The sequence below is a fragment of the Callospermophilus lateralis genome, chromosome 1 (assembly GCF_048772815.1).
Source record: "Callospermophilus lateralis isolate mCalLat2 chromosome 1, mCalLat2.hap1, whole genome shotgun sequence".
Lineage (NCBI taxonomy): Eukaryota > Metazoa > Chordata > Mammalia > Rodentia > Sciuridae > Callospermophilus > Callospermophilus lateralis.
The window spans coordinates 159,267,699-159,287,017 of NC_135305.1; the positions used below are offsets into that span (position 1 = coordinate 159,267,699).

The following is a 19,319-nucleotide window of genomic DNA, read 5'->3' on the forward strand; positions in this document are numbered from 1 at the left end:
ACTGCTCACTGTCCTGCTGAGCTTCCTGAGCTCAGGCTAGGGTGTTGCCGGCAGGCAGCAGGCAGTGGAGGGCCCAGGAAGGGGGCAGTGAGAAGATACCAGGCCCCATGGGGCTTTCTCTCCACAGCTCTCAAACATGAGTATGCTAAGAGCAAAAGAAATGTGGTGGTGATATACATATAAATGTTAAATGTATTTATATATAAATAGAAGTGAAATTAATTTATATCTAAATATAAAATAAATAGAGTAAAGCCATTTCTGATGATCTCAGTTGATTTTGGGCACAGGCCTTCTCCTGGTCCCTCAGGGGGCTGAGTGGCTCTCTGCCCCTCCCAGGCCCGAGCAGCTGGCACAAGCACTTTCTTGTGACGGTGTCATGTTAATGTCTTTGGTGGGAGGGATGTGAACAGCAGGGCTGGAAGCCACACATCTTCCTTTTTTTCTCCAAAGGTATTGCTGACTATATAAGTCGGTGCAAACAGGCCATTGGGAAGTTCGAGTCTCTTGTCCACCAGATTCACAAGAATTCCGACGACATTTCCTCCAGGCTCACGTTCATAGAGTCCGTAAACCTCTTTAAATATCCGGCGCCTAAAAGTGAGGAGGAGCTCCCAGGTGGGACTGGCTTCTTGGTTTTTCCAGCCGCGGGAGGGATGGGCAGTCCCGTTGGCCAGGGTTTTGTATGTAACATGCATGTCTGTCCTGCCACTGGGATAAAAAAGCATGCCTAGAGGTCCCACGCACTTACCTGGAAGGATCCCAGTCATGTCCCACTGTATAGACAAATAGTTCTGCAGAATCTCAGGTCTGGAAATCAGTAGTGCTCTTGTCATAACTTGGTGACAGTGAGGTGGCCCGTGCTCTTGTGGACTCACGTTTGCTTGTTTATGGGTTGTTTTGAGTGGTCTTGGACTAGTTAACAAGGAATTCAAGAAAAGGAAGGTCACCTGAGGACACCCAAAGCCACCTGCTGTCCCGGGCACACCTGTGCACACATGACTCACATTCGGGGGTTGTCGCTGATCTTTGGCTCGGGGTGTATCTTGACTTGGGTGTTGACTCAATTTCCACTTTGGGGTCAAGATTGGAGGCTGTGTGAGCTGGACACGCAGCTTTGGATTTGGACGTCCTTCCCTGTGTCACAGACGGCTGTGATGGGGTCTTCCTCTGCAGGAGTGAAGGAATTCTTTGAGTACATTGAGCGAGAGAGGGCCAGAGACATCGACCACATGGTCCGGTGGTACCTGGCCATCGGGCCGCTGCTGACCAAGGTCGAGGGTCTGGTCATCCACACAAACACCGGCAGGGCCCCTAAGCTGTCCGCCTACTACGAGTACTGGGAGAACAGGATCTACGAGGTGCTGGTGAGGCTCATCCTGAAGTAAGTCCTGTCTCCCTGTGTGTGTTGCAAACAGCACTCCCGGGTTAAATGTGTGTTTGTCTGACTGTTGAGGGCCTGGCAGGGGCAGGATGGGCTTTAGTTGGACTGGGAGGCTGCCTTCTGGCCAAAAGGGCCCCGAGGAAGGAGGGCGACCTTCGTTTGGGCTCATGTTCTTGTTAGGTCCCTTGACATTCACAGTGTGCGGGATTATCCCTCTGTCTGCCCTGACTCTCTGAGGTCCGAGTGCGGCTCAGCTGGCAGCAGAGGGTCTCCAAGAGAAGCCGATCAGAAAGACCCCTGGCCCACTCCCCTTCCTGCTGGCCTAGTAACTGGCCTCTGGAACTGTTGTCAGGGGGTTGGGTTGCCTCCTGCACCTGCTGCTGCCCCTGGCAGCCGCTCTCCCTTCTCCTCCTCATGCCCTGCAGGTTGGCTACGGCCAGCAAGTGCTGAGTGCCTGGACATCATCGCAGTAGCGGCCCTCACACGGCCCTGGTGTGCATGCTGGCCACTTAGGGCTACTCTAGAAACTAGCCTATGACCTTCAGCAGTGCCTGTCACAGCCACATGGCAGGATGTTGTTCCCTTCACACAGTGTTCTTTGGGAAGAGCCCTAGTTTGCTATTTGACCTTTGCTTCCTGAAAAGGTGTTTTTCTTTTTTTCTCTTTCATTTTTGTTTTGTTTTTAAATGGCATGGTCGTGATGAATTGTTGACTGCATCACTTTCCTTTTCCTCCTTGGCTGCAGGGAAGCTTAGGACCACATTTGTAGCCTAATGTAGCTAGTGTATAAGTATTTATGATTTGCATTCTTAGTCTCATTCTTTTTTTTTTAATTTTTTTTGTAGTTGGACACAATACCTTCACTTTATGTTATTTATTTTTCCATGGTGCTGAGGATTGAACCCAGTGCCTCACGCGTGCTAGGCAAGTGCTCTACTACTGTGCTATAACCTCAGCCCCTTAGTCTCATTCTCTACTCTGGTTATATTTATTTTTAAAGTTCACAGACAGGAGCGCTCACCTGTACTTTGCTCTGTGCCATGCTCTTTATAGTTCTCATCCCCATTTATAGAAGAGGACACAAAGCATTGGAAGGTTAAGGGATTCATCTGGGGCCATGCAGTGAGGGAGAGAGAGGGCTGGGATTTGAACCTGGACAGTATAGCGCCACACCACAAGTGTCTCTGATTAACATCTTCTTCATTTTTCTTGGTCTACTCCACTGATTTTAGGGTCTCCTCCTGTAGTTAAGTGTCTCTGTGAGCTACTAAATCCACTTTGAGATAACACATTAATAAATACAATAAAGACCTTTGGCCTTGTGTTCTGGACCCCATTTGACAAACAAGTTGATTCTTTAAGTAAATCTGTTTTCTATATATTTCATTTATGTTTTATAGTTGCTTTTTAGACTCCTAAAATAGCCCCGTATATAGAGCTGCCTTCTGCAGTGTTTGCATTTCTACTATGCTATTTTCCATCCATCCATCCATCCATCCATCCATCCATCCATCCTTTCATTCATCTCTGCATCCACCTATTTATCCATCCATCTATCCATCAATTTATCATGTCTATCCATTCTTCCATACTTTTGTTTATCCATACATACATATATAAATATATTTATCTATCTATCCATATATTCATCCTTTCATTTATCTATTTATCCATCCATCTATCATCTATCCATTCATCCATTCATACATGCATGCATACATACATACATATATTTATCTATCCATCCATCCACCCATCCACTCATCTATCCATCCATCTACCCATCTATCCATCCATACACCCATCCACCCAGATCCATCCATCCATCCATCAATCCATGCACTCATCCACCCATCTATCATCCACCCATCTATCCATCCATCCACCCATCTATCCATCCACCCACCCATACACCCATCTATCTATCCATTCACCCATCTATCCATCCATTCATCTATCCATTCATCCACTCATCTATCCACCTATCCATCCATCCATTCACCCATTCACCATCTATCCATCCATCCACCCATCTATCCACCCATCTATCCATCCTTTCACCCATTCACCATCCATCCATCCATCAATCCATGCACTCATCCACCCATCTATCCATGCACCCATCCATACATCCATCTATCTATCCATCCACCCATCCACCCATCTATCATCCACCCATCTATCCATCCATCCACCCATCTATCCATTCACCCACCCATACACCCATCTGTCTATTCACCCATCTATCCATCCATTCATCTATCCATTCATCCACTCATCTATCCACCTATCCATCCATCCATTCACCCATTCACCATCTATCCATCCATCCACCCATCTATCCACCCATCTATCCATCCTTTCACCCATTCACCATCCATCCATCCATCTACCCATCTATCCATCATTGGTCTACCATTCACTCATTCATTTGTTGAAGGCTTCTTAGAGCCTGATGTATGCCAGGCTCTGGACTGTGTCTTGGTCACAGATGAGGCCCTGTCCTCGGGGAGCTTCTCCATCCCCTCAGGGGAGCAAGGCAAGACCCAGGGAACGTGTGTAAGGTGCGTTCTGAGGAAGACACACAGCCGAATAACTTACGTCTGAGGGCTGCTGTACTGTGGTGGTCCAGAATGGCCATGGGAATCCACGTGTCAGCCCAGGCCTGAGGTCAGGGAGCAGGCTGGAAGGAGAGGAACCGTCTGTGTAGACACCCAGAGACCAGCTGAAGGGTCAAGAGGGAGGGCGAAGCTGAGAGGCAGGTTGGGCTGGATCAGTCACAATCTAGAAACCCTAACCAGGGGCTGCGGGGTTCTGAAAGCAGCGGGGTTCTGGAGTGTTTTAATCTGGGGAGAGACAGAGAGAGAAGGTGTTTTTAAAAATCTCTGCAGCTGCCATGAGGTTACTGGGTTGTGTGGGGGGAAGACGGGAAGCAGATTTGAAGGCTGAAGAAGTATCCCATCCTGGCATGTCCCTGGTTGTGTGACCCCAGAAAGGACAACACAGGATGGCAGATGGGGCGAGGGAGGGAGTATTCCTTTTACCTGAACCTGAGCCGGGCAGTGTTTAGAGGTCATCACTGTCATTTCCCACCAAGAGGTAGCCGACTTTCCAACATTAGAAATGCACAATTCACATAAATTCAGGATAAAAGGTACGCACAGGGTCACAGGCCCCAGTCTGTGTGTTCCTGCTGGGCGGTGGTGCTTCAGTTGGCTCAGTTGTCGGGCGTTTCACCCAATGGTCCCTGAGTTTTCTCCCCTCGCCCTCTTAGGAATCTGCAGTCTTTTAATTCTCTAGTCCTGGGGAACGTCCCTCTGTTCCAAGCGGAGACCATTCTGACAGCTCCTGAGATCATCCTTCACCCCAATACAAACGAGATCGACAAGCTGTGTGTCAACTGCGTCCGAAACTGCGTGGAGATCACCAAGGTAAGGGCCGGAGGCAGTGTTGCCCTGAAGGAGGCTCTGCTGTGGAAGGCAGGTCCCCTAGGAGGCAGAGGACGCCGGCTCTGCCTCTCTCCCGTCTCTTCCCAGCTCCTCCTCTGCAGGCCCTGGATGAACTCTATCCCAACTGCCCTGTAAGACGCACACCATTTCCCCTCATCCCTGGTGGAGACGCCTCCCAGCGGCTTTTGATTTCACCTAGAACACACTCCTCATGCCTCCATGAGGTGGCCCTCGCTGTTGGCACCTGCCACCCTTCTGATCTCAGGTCCTGTCTGGGTCGTCCTCCACCTCATCCAACAGTGGTGCCCCTGAGCTGTCTCCCTCGGTCCTGCCTGACCCCACGTGGCTCCTTCGCGCCTCTGCCTTGCTGCCCTTCCTCCCACTGGACACCCCCTTGCCTCCCTCGTTCTCAGCTGATTAGTCTATAGACCACCGGCCTGGAGAAGGCCCGGCGAACACGGCCCAAGGGTCTCCTTCACCTTGGATCCCCTACACTGAGAAGAGCATCTGGGTCGCAGTTGGCTCTTGGTGAAGGCCTGTTGAATGAGCGACTGTTGTGCACAGCCCAGGGGCTGTGTTTCCAACAGCCGGAGGAGGGGCTGTCTCTGTGGGCTGGGGGCCGGGGCTGACTCTTCACCTGGTTTGCTCAGCCGGGCAGGGGTGTTTCAGGCGTTTTTTTTTTTTTTTCTTCTTCTTCTAATGTTTCCTTTATTTTTAAATTTAATTTTATTTATTCTAATTTGTTATATATGACTGCAAAATGCATTTCAATTCACAGTACACATATAGAGCACAATTTTTCGAGGTCTCTGGTTATACACAAGTAGAGTCATACCATTCATGTCTTCATGCATGTACTTGGGGTAATGATGTCCATCTCATTCCACCATCTCTCCTATCCCCTCTCTTTCCCTCCCTCCCCTTTGCCCTATCTGAAGTTCCTCCATTCCTCTCATGCTTCCCCCACCATCCCCATTATGGATCTGCATCCTCATATCAGAGAAGACATTCAGCATTTGTTTTTTGGGGGATTGACTTACCTCATTTAGCATTATATTCTCCAACTCTATCCATTTACCTGCAAATGCTGTGATTTTATTCTCTTTTAATGCTGAGTAATATTCCATTGTGTGTATATACCACATTTTCTTTATCCATTCATCTACTGAAGGGCATCTAGTTTGGCTCCACAGTTTAGCTATTGTGAATTGAGCTGCTGTAAACATTGATGTGGCTGTGTCCCTGTAGTGTGCTGTTTTTAAGTCCTTTGGGTATAGACCAAGGTGTGGGATAGCTGGGTCAAATGGTAGTTCCATTCCCAGTTTTTCAAGGAATCTCCATACTGTTTTCCAGATTAGCTGCGCCAATTTGCAGTCCCACCAGCAATGTATGAATGTGCCTTTTCCCCACATCCTCACCAACACTTAATGTTGTTTGTATTCTTAATAGCTGCCATTCTGACTGCAGTGAGATGAGATCTTAGAGTAGTTTTGATTTACATTTCTCTAATTGCTAGAGATGTCAAACATTTTTTTAATGTATTTGTTGATTAATTGTATATCATCTTCTGAGAAGTGTCTCTCTGTTCATTCAGTTCCTTGGCCTGTTTATTGATTGGGTTATTTGTTTTTTTGGTGTTAAGATTTTTGAGTTCTTTATATATACTGGAGATTAATGCTCTATCTGATGTGTGTGTGGTAAAAATTTGCTCCCATCAGGCGGTTTTTTTGTTTATTTTTTAGGTAACTATTTTTAAACTTCTTTTTGGATATGCATTACAGTTAGGTGTATCTTGACCTATTATTATACATACGTACTTCCCATTCTTGTGGTCGTACATGATGTGGAGTTACACTGGTTGTGTACTCATATGTGAACATAGGAATGTTATGTCCAGTTCATTCTACTGTCTTTCCTATTCCCATACCCCTCCCTTTCCTTCATTCCCCTTTGTCTAATCCAGTGAATTTCTATTCCCCCACACTTATTGTAGGTTAGCATCCGTTTATCAGAGAGAACATTCAACCTTTGGTTTTTGGGGATTGACTAATTTCACTTAGCATGGTAGTCTCCACTTCCATCCATTTACTGGAAAATGCCATAATGTACTTGGGTAATGATGTCCATCTCATTCCACCGTCTTTTCTACACCCTCCCTTACCTTCCCTCATTTTTCTCTATGGCTGAGTAATATTCTATGGTGTACATATACCACATTTTCTTTATTAATTTATCTATTGAAATGGCACCTTGGCTATTGTGAATTGAGCTGCTATAAACATTGATGTGGCTGCATCACTGTAGTATGTTGATTTTAAGTCCTTTGGGCATATGCAGAGGAGTGGGATAACTGGGTCAAATGGTGGTTCCATTCCAGGTTTTCTGAAAAATCTTTATACTACTTTCCATAGTGGCTGCACTGCTTTGCAGTCCCACCAGCAATGTATGAGTGTACCTTTTCCCTCCCACATCCTCACCAATATTTGTTGTTACTTCTGTTCTTGATAACTGCCATTCTAACTGGAGTGACATGGAATCTCAGTGCAGTTTTAATTTGCATTTCTCTAATTGCTGGAGATGTTGAACATTTTTTTTTATATATTAACAGACTGATCATATTTCTCCCATGAAGTGTGTTTTAGGCATTTTTAAGAATGAAGATAACTCTACATACAATAAACGGATCATTTCATTTTACTGTGCTTGGAAATGAATGAATAAATTGCACATATTTTATAATCTGTGCTAATAATTTAGAAAGCCTCTGTTGAGTAAATTCTTCTAGTTTTTTGGTGTTACATCACTGAGCCTTTAGGGGAAGAGATCCATTTCCAAGGTGTAAGTAAATCCCAGTGTTGTTCTCTCAAACGTTACAGCTCTTAATCACTGCGTTTCCTGCCAGCTCCCCTTTTCTCCTCACTAGCCCCATATGTTACCTGGAATTCAACCTGAAGGGCTGTTGGGAGGGTCCGGGGATCACACTCAGGAAGCATGGCCTGACCTTGACATGCAGGAGCACGTCAGCTGCTGCCACTGGAGCTGGTGTTGCTGCTAGTCGTGATGGCAGTAGAAGTGGTGGCTGCCGGGATCCTATTTTGCTGATGAGATGACTGTGTTAGGTGAAACGCACTCCTGGTTTGCTGTTATGAATCACACTTGATTAAAAGAAAAGGGAAGTCTTACCTACCTGCAGTCCCAGCTGGGGGGCTCTCTGAATTTGAGGCCAGCCTGGGCAACACATAGAAAGACCTTCCTTGTCTTGAAATAGAGGAACAAAACAACAGCAGGGAGATGTTGCATCAGCAGATCTGTTCTGGGATGCTGGGTGGTCCATTTGTGTGACTGATTTGTGTTTCTTCATCTGTAAATATGGAAGCAAAGGTTGTCTTGTTTATCTGTACTCCACTTAGCTTTTATCACCTACAAGCCACAGTTAGCTTTTATTGCCTACAAGCCACTCCAGCCCTTAGAGGTGAAAAATGGTAACTATGTATGTAGCTCGAGGTTCCTGGGCTGGGTTCTGCTTAGTGCACCTTGGGGCCTTGGTTGTGCTCACTCATAGACTCTTAGCTTTGTCTGCCAGTTGGGGGCCACTCACAGCTGTGATGACTGGTGGGCTATGGACTGGGCATCTTGGTTCTCCTGCATCTGGCTTGGCTCAACCTGGCCTGCTGCTGGTCCCAAGGTTTGCAGAGCAGAAAAGCATGGGCTGCAGGGCTTGAGTCCCTGCCTGGGTCTTGTATAAGGCCCCCTTCTGCCCCTTGCTGCTGGTCAAGTGGAGTTTCAAGGGCTGAGTCATGCTGGGGAAGCAGACTTTTTTGATGGTGGGGATTTTTGCAATCTGGAAAACATATTAATAATAAAGTGATTTTCCATTAGTAAGACTTCTTGCTGAATACCAACATGTCTATGGGAGAAGGAGCAGATACTAAAATCCTGTCTTTCCCCTGGTTCTGATCTTGCCAGCATTTTGTGCGATGGATGAATGGCAGCTGTATACAATGCCCACCCCAGAAGGGGGAGGAAGAAGAAATTGTTATAATAAGCTTCCACAATGACATCTGCGTGAACCCTCAGATAATTGAGCAAGCTGTCATGATCCCGCAAAATGTCCACAGGCTGCTGGTCAATCTCATGAAGTACCTGCAGAGGTGGAAGCGCTATCGACCCCTCTGGAAACTGGACAAAGCTATTGTGATGGAGAAATTTGCTGCCAAGAGACCTCCTTGTGTGGCCTACGATGAAAAGCTGCAGTTCTATTCCAAGATCGCTGGTGATGTGATGCGCCACCCGCTGGTCAAGGATGAGCACTGCATCAGACTGCAGCTGGGGCCACTGGCCAGTACTGTACAGGAAAATGCCAAGTCCTGGGTGCTGTCACTGGGGAGGCTCCTCAATGAGTCGGCTAAGGAGGAGCTGGAAAGTCTCCAAGAAGAGATTGAGGTGCCCTCCCCGCTGCTGCCTTCCTCTGAAACCCCACTTGGTGGAGGTGGGTCTTGTCCTGGCACTGCTCTGCTCTTCCAGTTGTTCACTGTCCTTGGAACTTTCTTTCTCTTGTAGTCCCTGTCCAAAAATCTTAAGAAGAGTCCCAGCACCCTCGAAGAGCTCAAGTTCGTTCTTGCAACAATTGCAGAAATTAAAAGTAAATCTTTGGTCATGGAACTAAGATACAAGGACGTCCAGGAGCGCTACCGGACCCTGGCCATGTATAAAATCTTTGTAAGTCAACCGCTATTTTCTTACATATTTTGCATTTTGGGGTTGGCTCCTGGGACCCTTTTCGGAAATCCCTCTCAGGTATACTGCCATTGGTTTGCGTCCAAGTAGGCGACTTTAAATAATACATCGCCAATGCAAGGCAACCTGTAAATAATTAGAACAACTTAAACTTAGAGGTTATTTATTTTCTTTTTGGTACCAGGGATTGAATCCAGAGGTGCTTAACCACTAAGTCATGTCCCTAGTTCTTGTTATATTTTATTTAAGACAGGGTTTCACTGAGTTGCTTAGGACCCCACTAAGTTGCTGAGGTTGGCTTTGAACTCATGATCTTGCCTCAGCCTCCTAAGCTGTTGTAATTACAGGTATGTGCCACTGCGCCCAGCTAGAGGTTATTTCTTGGCCTTGCACAGCTTATGTGGTAGTTTTGTATACCAGTCTGTAATTGCACACCATTTCTCCTTTATCCTTTCTTTCATTTTCTTTTCTTTCTTTCTTTTTTTCTGGGTGTTCAGTTTCTTTAATAAAAGGCTCTTGTAAAAATGAGAGGTGAGGGAGATGAAACTGGTACATGATAATTCAATTAGTCTTTGTTAGGGTGGTCCAGTGTGGGTAGCTTTTGAAGCCCATGGATGAGTTCAGGGGGTTCTGGGCTCTTCCTGAAATTTTGCAGGACATTGGTGCTCTGAGCATTCTTCTGGTGAGGGCTGCAGGCTTTCAGCCCATCTGCTGCAGAAGCCTCAGGCTGGAGCTCTGAGTCCTGGACCTGAGGCCTTGCACGTGCATGTGCGTCTGTGTCCATGAAGATGCATGATTACTGATTCTGTTTTGTTTTCCTTCTTGTTCTTTTGCTGGAAGTTTATATTTTTAAAGAATTGTACTGTTTCATCTAAATTTTCAAATTTATTTCATGAACATGTTCGTACTGTTTCATTCCCTCTTCAGTGGCAGCAGGCTGTAGTGATGCTTCATGTCCATTCTGGTATTGGCTGTTTTTATTTTCTTCCAACTTGTCTTGATCATCAGATACACCAGATGCTTATCAGTTTGAGTTTTTTATTTTTATTTTTTTATCGACACGTAACACACCTGTGGAGAATTGTAGAAACCACAGGTGTATAACTTGATGAATCTTCACAGTGAGCATCCCTGTAGTCAGAACTGAGATTAAAGAATGCAATGTTGTCAACACCCCACGAGCCCCTCCCAGCCTTCCTTTTAGGCAGTACTCCCTGGCAAAGGAAGCTTCTACCAGATCTTTAACACTAGAGATTATATTTGCCTGTTTTTGAAGTCTATATAGATTGAATGATAAAGTATATACTCTTTGGTGTGTTTTTTCACTCACTTTTACATTTCTGAGATTTCTCGTCTTTGCTGTGTAATATTCCGCTGCACAACTGTGCCACTAGAGGGTGCTGGGATATTATGAGCATTGCCGATGTGACCATGTTTGCATACACTTTTGCTGCACTTCTGCATGCATGAATTCTGTTGGCTGTGAGCCTGGATAGCGTATTGCTGGGTTATAGGGAATGTACATGTTCAGCTTTACTGTTTTCTGCTAGCTTTCCAAAGGGGTGGTACTGATTTACATTCACACCACAGATATCAGTTGCTCCACACCCTTGCAAACAGTTGTTTTAAAACAATGTTTGGTTTCCTTTATCCTCTCTCTGGGTGGAGATCATTCCATCCTCCTCTGGCTTCTAGGGTTCTGCCTGAGAAGCCAATGGTCCACCTTGGTGCTGCATTTGAAGGTGGTCTACTCCAACTCATCTTCTTGTCTGCTTTAAAGATCTTTTTCTGTGTTTGGTTTCCAGAAATTGTAACATGATGTAACTAGGTTCTTTGTTTTTAAAATCCCAATTGGGGTTTGTAGAACCTTTAAACTTTGCAGGTTGATGCCTTTGTCACACCTTTCTCTGGGGTCTTTTCTTCTGGTGCTCCAGGCCACAGGCATTAGGCTGGCTCACCAGGGCCCTCGCCACTGCCTTTTCTTCCTGTGGCTCATTCTGAATATTTCGACCTGACCCTTGGGTTCGAGCACTTTCTACTTGGTTGAGACTGGTGTGTGGCGACGGTTCATTAGCCCTTCCCTCGAGCTCTCCACTTCAGGCATCATCACGATCAGTTCTAGAATTTCCATTAAAAAAAAAATTCCTCTTCTATGCCCAATTCTCAACTTTGCCTTCTGTTTCCTTTTCTCTTTTAAGCAAAATCATTTTCAATTCTGTGTCTGATCAGGGTCAGTTTATGTGGTCTGTGAGTCTCTTTGTTTCATTTAAGCCCCCTTGTGTCTTCATAAGCTTGGTATTTCTGTTTGAGTTCTGGACAGTGTATGTGGTGAATTGTGGAAAGAATTGGAGGCTCTAGACAAAGCTGTATTTCATCAGAGGATATTTGTTTTTACTTCTGAAGGACAGGATAGCTAGGTGCATTGCAACCCAAGATAACCTATTCTAATAAGAGACTAGGTTTCTTTGAAACTGGGCTTTATTTTACAAAGGATTAACTCTCTGGGTTACCTCCATCTCTCTATTTATCTTTTATTTATTTATTTTTTTTTGGTACTAGGGACTAAGCCAAGGGACACTCTACCACAGAGCTACATCCCCAGCCATTTTTTTTTTTGGTGTGCTGGGGATTGAACCCAGGGCCTTGGGCATGGGAGGCAAGCACTCTACAAACTGGGCTATATAGGGAGCTCCCAAGTCATTTTTATTTTTCTTTTATTTTTATTTTGAGACAGTGTCTTGCTGAATTGCCCCAGCTGGCCTCAAACTTCTGATCCTCCTGCCTCAGCCTCCAGAGTAGCTGGGATTACACACTGCGCCCAGCTATCTATATTTTGAAATGGATTTTGTCCTGGTTTCATTTTACTTATAAAAGCATAACTCTAATATACCAACCAGCTTTTTCAGTTGGTTCAAATGACTCAGGCTGCTGTTGGGAGACCCAGAAATCCTGGGAAGTCCTTGGGACACTTCAGTCCCAAATAGTGGGTAATTTACTGTGTGTTTGTTGATCAGCCTCCTGAAGCAGAGCAAGAACAGGTTAACAACATTGAGAGCATGTGGGTCGGTCTCTTCAACGACGCGCTGAACGTGGATCATGCTCTTGGAGGCATAAAGAGAACATTCACCGAGGTACCCTCCACATCTCACTCCACGTCAAGACACTGGGGGAAATGTGTTTACACTGCGCTGAGTTAATGTGACCTTGCCTTTCTCAGATCACTCGGGGTGAAATAATGAACTACAAATTACAGATAGAGAACTTTGCAAAGCGCTTTTACAGTGAAGGCCCTGGTTCTGTTGGTGAAGACCTTGACAGAGGTAGGTCACCCTCCTGGGGTGTGCTGAGCTAGCTGGGTCTGTTTTGCTTAGGAAGTTTGTGGTGGGTGGTACTTGTGTCACCATTTAAATATCTAGTTGTCCCTCAGATGCTTTTCTCCTTGATGGCTTTTCATATGTGAAAAGCTGGGCTAATTCAATGCATTGACTCTCAAGAGCCCACCATGTGAGGCTTTGAGAAGAGAGCTGGGGAGTAGGGCCTGCTCCCGGAGGGAGCATTCTTGCTACAGCAAGCAGAGATTCTTGCTGTAGCACCTGCATGGTAAGCACCAGCCTCTGCCTTTGGGGATGTCACCTCACTTCCTTCCAGGGACCTTGCTGCTCTCCTCCCCTGGCATTCATTGTTTGGCCTGAGACCCTTGACCACACTGTGCTTGATCCCGCCCTTCAAGTACATTGACCCAAAGGGCAACAAGATGGAGATAGTGTTCTTAGTTGAGGTGGAATTGGATGAATCCCACGAGACTGGCACAGGCCACAGACCACCAGGGATTCAAAGGAGACAGTTCTCCTGGGGTACTTGGAAAGGCCTCTGGACAGGTAGTGTCTGGGCGGGGGTTAGTGATGTGGAGGGCTGAAGGCCATGGGGATGGTTGAGAAGCGTAGGGTCATGACGTCGCGGGGAGACGAGGAAGTTCTTGAGGAGGGCAGCAAAGGACCGTGGTGGGGACAGCTCAGACTCGCCTGTGGTCGCCTCGTCCCTTGCCTGCTCCGGGTGCCAGGACTAGAGTCTTCTCAGCGAGGGGCTTGCAGATGGAAGGGCCTTGTGTCTTCAGGGAGGAGGGTGCTGTGATGACAGTCTCATCGTTCTGGGTTTGGCTTCCCCTGTGGCCCGAGTGGACAGAGCAACAGTCGATGTGCCTTATCCCGGACTTCTCATTCCGTTTTGTCTGCGCGCCGCCCACTCGCTGACCCACGTGTTCATTTCCTAGGTGTAGAACTCCTAGGCGTTTTTGAAAAGGAGCTAGCAAAGCACGAGAAGAACCGCCAGGAGCTGGCCAACGCCGAGAAACTCTTCGACCTTCCCATCACGATGTACCCGGAGCTGCTCAAGGTGCAGAAGGAGATGAACGGCCTTAGGATGATCTATGACCTCTACGAGGGCCTGAAGGTAGGGTCCACCAGGGGCTTGGCCTCGCTGGATTGAGGTTAGAGTTCACGAGGCCCTGCGGACCTCGGTGCCGGAACGTGCCTGACGTCTTGGGTAGAGCTTGGGGTGAGCCAGGTGCGTTTGGGCTGGGATGATGTCACTTTTGTCCTGGCCATCACTGGGCGAGAGGAACAGTCTTGCTACTTCCCAGAAGGGTGCTTCCGTCACTAAGTCCCCAGTGAACCGCTCTCTGTGCAACCTGAATACGCCTGCCTCTTTCTTGGGCTCTCTGCACCCCGAGGCGGGCTCTCAGTCATCAGGACTGGGTATCTCTGGACCAGGCACGAACAGCTCATGGAAGCCATTAATTCTGAATAAAGCTGTTGAAAGAAAAAACAGAACAGGAAGGCAGGAGCTAGGAGCCCAGCACAGACGGGTGTTGCAGGGAGTTTTGTATCAGAGGAGGCTGAGGAGCAGGGTGCAGGGGCTGTGGGGTCGGGATAATTTTTTTCTTTTTTTGCTTCAGGTGGGAGAAATTATGGCATGAGTTTGTAGGAGATAGGAAAAGGCTGGTGGGAGGAGAGGGGCGGAAGGAGGATGGCTTGAGTGGTACTTGGCGTCTGCCCAAGAGGTAGCCTCAAACTGGGGACAGACAGATCCACCTGTGGTCATGCTGGGAAGGCAGAGGTCCTTCTGGAGGGAAGTTCAGTGGCTTCAGTTTCCCCAGTGACATGGGCAGCAAGGTGACCTGCTGAGATGGCAGAGCCCCATACATCCACGTCACCCATGAACTCAGTTTCCTGTCGAACGCGTTTCATGACCCCCCAGGCCTCGATGGGGGGCTGCAGATGCACAGAGCCCCACGGTGGTGGATTTGACATGAGGAAGTGCTTCTTCCATTAAATCTCAGGAAAACAGCACAGAGAGTCTCCTCTTTATGACAACCAGGGACAATGCGTTCTAGTCTATGCCTTGGCCTCAGTCGGGTGGCTCTTGAACAGACACGTGGACTGGGCTCTGTTCTCTCTTTTGTCCTTTTTTTCTGGTGCTAGTGTGCCGGCCATGCTCTACCCCCAGGCCACCCCTGGCCCATGTCTTCCCGCCTGTCCTCAAGACGGGGAGGCATGTCCCTGGATGGCCCATGTCCTCAGCACAGCCTTATTTGGGGGAGGGCTTAGAACAAGTGGAACCCTTCTGTGTTTGTTGCAGTCCTTGGTGCGTGAGGTTGGTCTGGGTCTGTGGGTGTTCCTGCTTTAGACAGGGACTCCGAGCTGGGGCCACCCTCTCCCCTGCAGGTTTCCTTTGCTTTTCTGAAGGGTCTCCCTGAAGGCCGATTGCTGTGCATTTCCAGGTCGCCAAAGAAGAATGGTCCCAGACCCTGTGGGTGAACCTGAACGTGCAGGTCCTCCAGGAAGGCATCGACGGGTTCTTCAGGGGCCTCAGAAAGCTGCCACGGCACATCCGCACCTTGACCGTGGCCTTCCACTTGGAAGCAAAGATGAAGGCCTTCAAAGAGTCGGTTCCTTTACTTCTGGACCTGAAACACGAGGCACTAAGGGACAGGTTTGTTCTGTCCTCTGTTTGCCCAGTGGACGCATGGAAGGGGCTTTTAGTGCAAAATGTGTCCCTGCTTAAATCTGATGGCGGAGAAAGGTTTCAGCGTTGACGCAGGCTGTAAATGCTCAAGCGGTAGGTTTGTGACACGGTTTTGATAAAATCATCAACATCCAGTGTAAAGTGGCTTGTGATGGCTTCATTCAAACGCTTAAAAGAAAAAAAAAAAAACAAGGAGACTTGGTCAGCTCCATCCCGCCTAAACACAACAGGACTCACGTATGTAATTTCCAGTGTTCTAGGCAGCTACCTTAAATGAATGAATAAAAGGAAATTAATTTTAATGATACATTTAAGTTAAGATATCCAAAACATCATTTCAACATTTAACCCACATAAAACATTTATTCCTGAGATATTTCATTTTAAAAGAAAAAAATAATTGAAGCAACTCGGGAGGCTCAGGCAGGAAGACGGTGAGGTCAAGGCCAGCCTCAGCAACTTAGTGAGACCCTGTCTCAAAAAAAAAGAAAAAAAAAAGTGGCTCAGTGGTCGAGCACCCTGGGTTCAATCCCCAGTTCAAACAACAACAACAAAACCAAATCATTGAAACCTGGCATCCATTCCATACTTGCAGCATTTGTGCTTGAACTTGCACAATCCCAGGGCTCAGTAGCCACCACACTAGACAGTGCAGGTCTGTTGGACTTGATGGAGTAGCCAGTCCCGCGGGGGAGGAGGCCGACCTTGGTGTCTCCAACAGCCGGGGATCAGGAGCAGCCTTGTGGATTGTGTTCTTCCCACCATAGCACCTAACTAGTGTGGTCATGTGGCCGTGGGGTAACAGTGGGTGACTTCCTTTGTGTACTGGGAAAGTCACTCCTGTCTCCACATCCTCCCAGTGCCCCTGCTTACATCTGTACCTCTCCCTCAGATGCTTGCAAGCCCCCAACACCCGCTTCACCGCTTATCCCTTGCAGGTAGTCACCGAGGCCCAGTGACACGGGCTCTCTGCCCACCTTTGCACACGGGGACATTCTCCCACTTGAGACTGGCGCCAGCGTTTTCTAGCTCACGGCCGCAGCCCTTGGCTCCCCACCCTGTGTCACTGAGCATCACTGACCTGCTCTGGTTTTTTTTTTTTTTTTTCCCCATCATATTCTTTCTTTTTTACTTAAATGAACATATCCTAAAAAGAAACTTAGGTCACCACTGTGAATGGACAGCTAACAGCACCTACCAGAAACAGAAAGGAGTTTTTATAATTAAAATGATTTTTAAAAATTTAGCTCAGCCGGGTGCAGCAGTGCACACCTCAAATCACAGCGGCTCAGGAGGCTGAGGCAGGAGGATCGAGAGTTCAAAGCCAGCCTCAGCAAAGGCGAGGCGCTAATAGGGCTGGGGACATGGCTCAGGGGTCCAGTCCCCCTGAGTTCAATCCCTGGTACAAAAAAAAAAAAAATTTAGCTCAGACCTGTTGCCCGTCCTGCTTAGGGCAACAAGGATGGTGGGTGACAATGACGAAGTGTTACAGACTCAGCCATGCCAGCTGAGACTTGCCCTTTGACATAATTAGAAGGACGGGGACTGACAGGGTCACCTTGTGCCTGGGTGACTTGGTGTCGTGTGATGTTGAGTCTTGGGACCCCCTAACCCGCCACCTGGTCACGGCACCCCACGTCCTGTCAGTTCCCGGGCAAAGCTGGGGATATAGGGACATAGACCGTGACCTTCTTTCTGGCCTGCTCTGTTTTTTTTTTTACAACAGAAGTCAGTGTGGTCCCCGGGCGAACAGACGGCGGGGTTTGGGAAAACGGGTGGGGATATAGTTCCGGCGAACTCCTCATGTTGCGGAATTTCATCAAGAGAAGTTTTCTTGGAGGGACTTGTCCTGTGGCTTTAGTGGGGACGCGTGGATCCGTCACTGACGTCGGCAAGCATGAGGTCTCAGTGTTGATGCACTTGCAGGCACTGGAAGGAGCTCATGGAAAAAACAGGCGTCTTTTTCGAAATGACTGAAACGTTCACCTTGGAAAACATGTTTGCTATGGAGCTGGACAAGCACACGGATATCCTCAATGAGATCGTCACAGCGGCCGTCAAGGAGGTGGCCATAGAGAAGGTAGGAGTGCAGCCCGAGCAGTGAGGGCAGCGGGGAGGCTGCCTGTTCTCCAGCAGAGAGTGTGATCCTTCCAGTGTCCGCTGCGTCTGAGTCACAAGGAATTATTTGTTCTAGAAATAGACTCTCTGCCTCCGTGAGCGCTCCCTTGTCCCCTGTGTTGTTCCTCTTCCCACTCATGATAGAAGCAATGGATGTTCGCAGTGGCACGTTCAGAAAGAAACCAAATCCCTCATGATCTTGCCGCCCACGCAGCTGTCACTACCGTTTGGGTGAATGCTCTTCCTGCCTCTAAACTGCATTTACATACGTGTTTACACACACGCTGCATGTGCACACATAAAGATATGCACACCTACCATAACATATCCACATACATTTACACATTTTATAAATACATATGCATACACGTACATACACACCAGAGTTTTTGGCAAATGGAATGCTCATGGGCACACTGTTGAGTAATTTGATTTTGGGCTGGCAGTAGAGTCAGCCCAGGGGAAGGACCCCATAACCTTGCAGGCTTCTGAGGCCGACTGTGGAAGTCAAGCCTGGTTCTGGGAGAACTGGGCACAATCTTGGCAAGCTGCCTTGCCTGTCTGAGCCCGAGTCCCTCTGATGATCACCCCTGCCAGGAGGTTGCTTTGAGGACCCAGCAAGGTCATACCTGCAACATGATTACCTGGTACAGAGCACATTCTTGATACGTGGTGACCGATGCTACCATGGTACCATTTGACTTTTCACACGATTGCTCCAGGACCCCAGTTGAAGTGCTGATCAAAGGAAGCTGAGGAGGTGGTTGTTGGGTTGGGGTTCCGTTTTTCCAACTTATGAATCTTTTTAAAAATTTTTCTGACCAGGCTGTGAAGGATATTCTGGACACATGGGAAAATATGAAATTCAACGTGCTCAAGTATTACAAAGGCACCCAGGAGCGAGGCTACATATTGGGGTCTGTGGACGAAATCATTCAGAGTCTTGATGACAACACTGTCAACCTGCAGAGCATCTCGGGAAGCAGATTCGTGGGCCCGTTTCTGCAAACTGTTCACAAATGGGAAAAAACGCTTTCTCTAATAGGGGAAGTCATTGAGGTGAGCACAGAGACAAAAGATGGAGCAAAGCCAGTTCATAGCAGGAAAAGACCTTTATATGAGAATGTTTTGTGCTTAGAAATGAATGATCCATTTTTATACATTTTTTTGGTCTTGATTTCTTTGGGGGAGGAGTGCACTTCTAGGCATTCCCAACTTCTCCAAGGAGGAGTTTATCTGAGTTTTAATTTGTGATGAATGGATTTTTAATTTCTAACATTCCTGATTTTTCTCAATGCAGTCCTGTCCATCTTTAATACTGTCTTGCTCTTCTTCTTTAATACTGACATTGGCAAGCATTAATTAAAACATTTTTTTGTAGTTGTAGATAGACAGAATACCATTATTTTATTTGTTTATTTTTAATGTGTGCTGAGGATCGAACCTATTGCCTCACACATGCTAGGCAAATGCTCTGCCACTGAGCTGCAGTGCCAGATGGCAAACATATTAATTTTTATGTCCTTTTTTTTTTTTTTTGAGGTGCTAGGGATGGAACCCAGGGCCTTGCATAAACTGGGTAGGCACTCTGCTGCTGAGTTTCAGCC

At 47.3% G+C, this 19,319-nt stretch overlaps 1 protein-coding gene across 1 annotated transcript in view; it reads left to right on the forward strand.

Moving 5' to 3' along the window:
- Positions 1 to 19,319, forward strand: part of Dnah10 (dynein axonemal heavy chain 10) — a 114,765-nt gene that overhangs the window by 30,462 nt on the left and 64,984 nt on the right. The window contains exons 17-27 of the mRNA XM_076869509.2: positions 454 to 618; positions 1,177 to 1,384; positions 4,659 to 4,815; positions 8,800 to 9,276; positions 9,394 to 9,552; positions 12,585 to 12,701; positions 12,788 to 12,890; positions 13,841 to 14,019; positions 15,350 to 15,561; positions 17,521 to 17,674; positions 18,538 to 18,771. Coding sequence (XP_076725624.1) covers positions 454 to 618; positions 1,177 to 1,384; positions 4,659 to 4,815; positions 8,800 to 9,276; positions 9,394 to 9,552; positions 12,585 to 12,701; positions 12,788 to 12,890; positions 13,841 to 14,019; positions 15,350 to 15,561; positions 17,521 to 17,674; positions 18,538 to 18,771 — 2,165 coding nt within the window. The remainder of the gene's footprint in view (positions 1 to 453; positions 619 to 1,176; positions 1,385 to 4,658; positions 4,816 to 8,799; positions 9,277 to 9,393; positions 9,553 to 12,584; positions 12,702 to 12,787; positions 12,891 to 13,840; positions 14,020 to 15,349; positions 15,562 to 17,520; positions 17,675 to 18,537; positions 18,772 to 19,319) is intronic.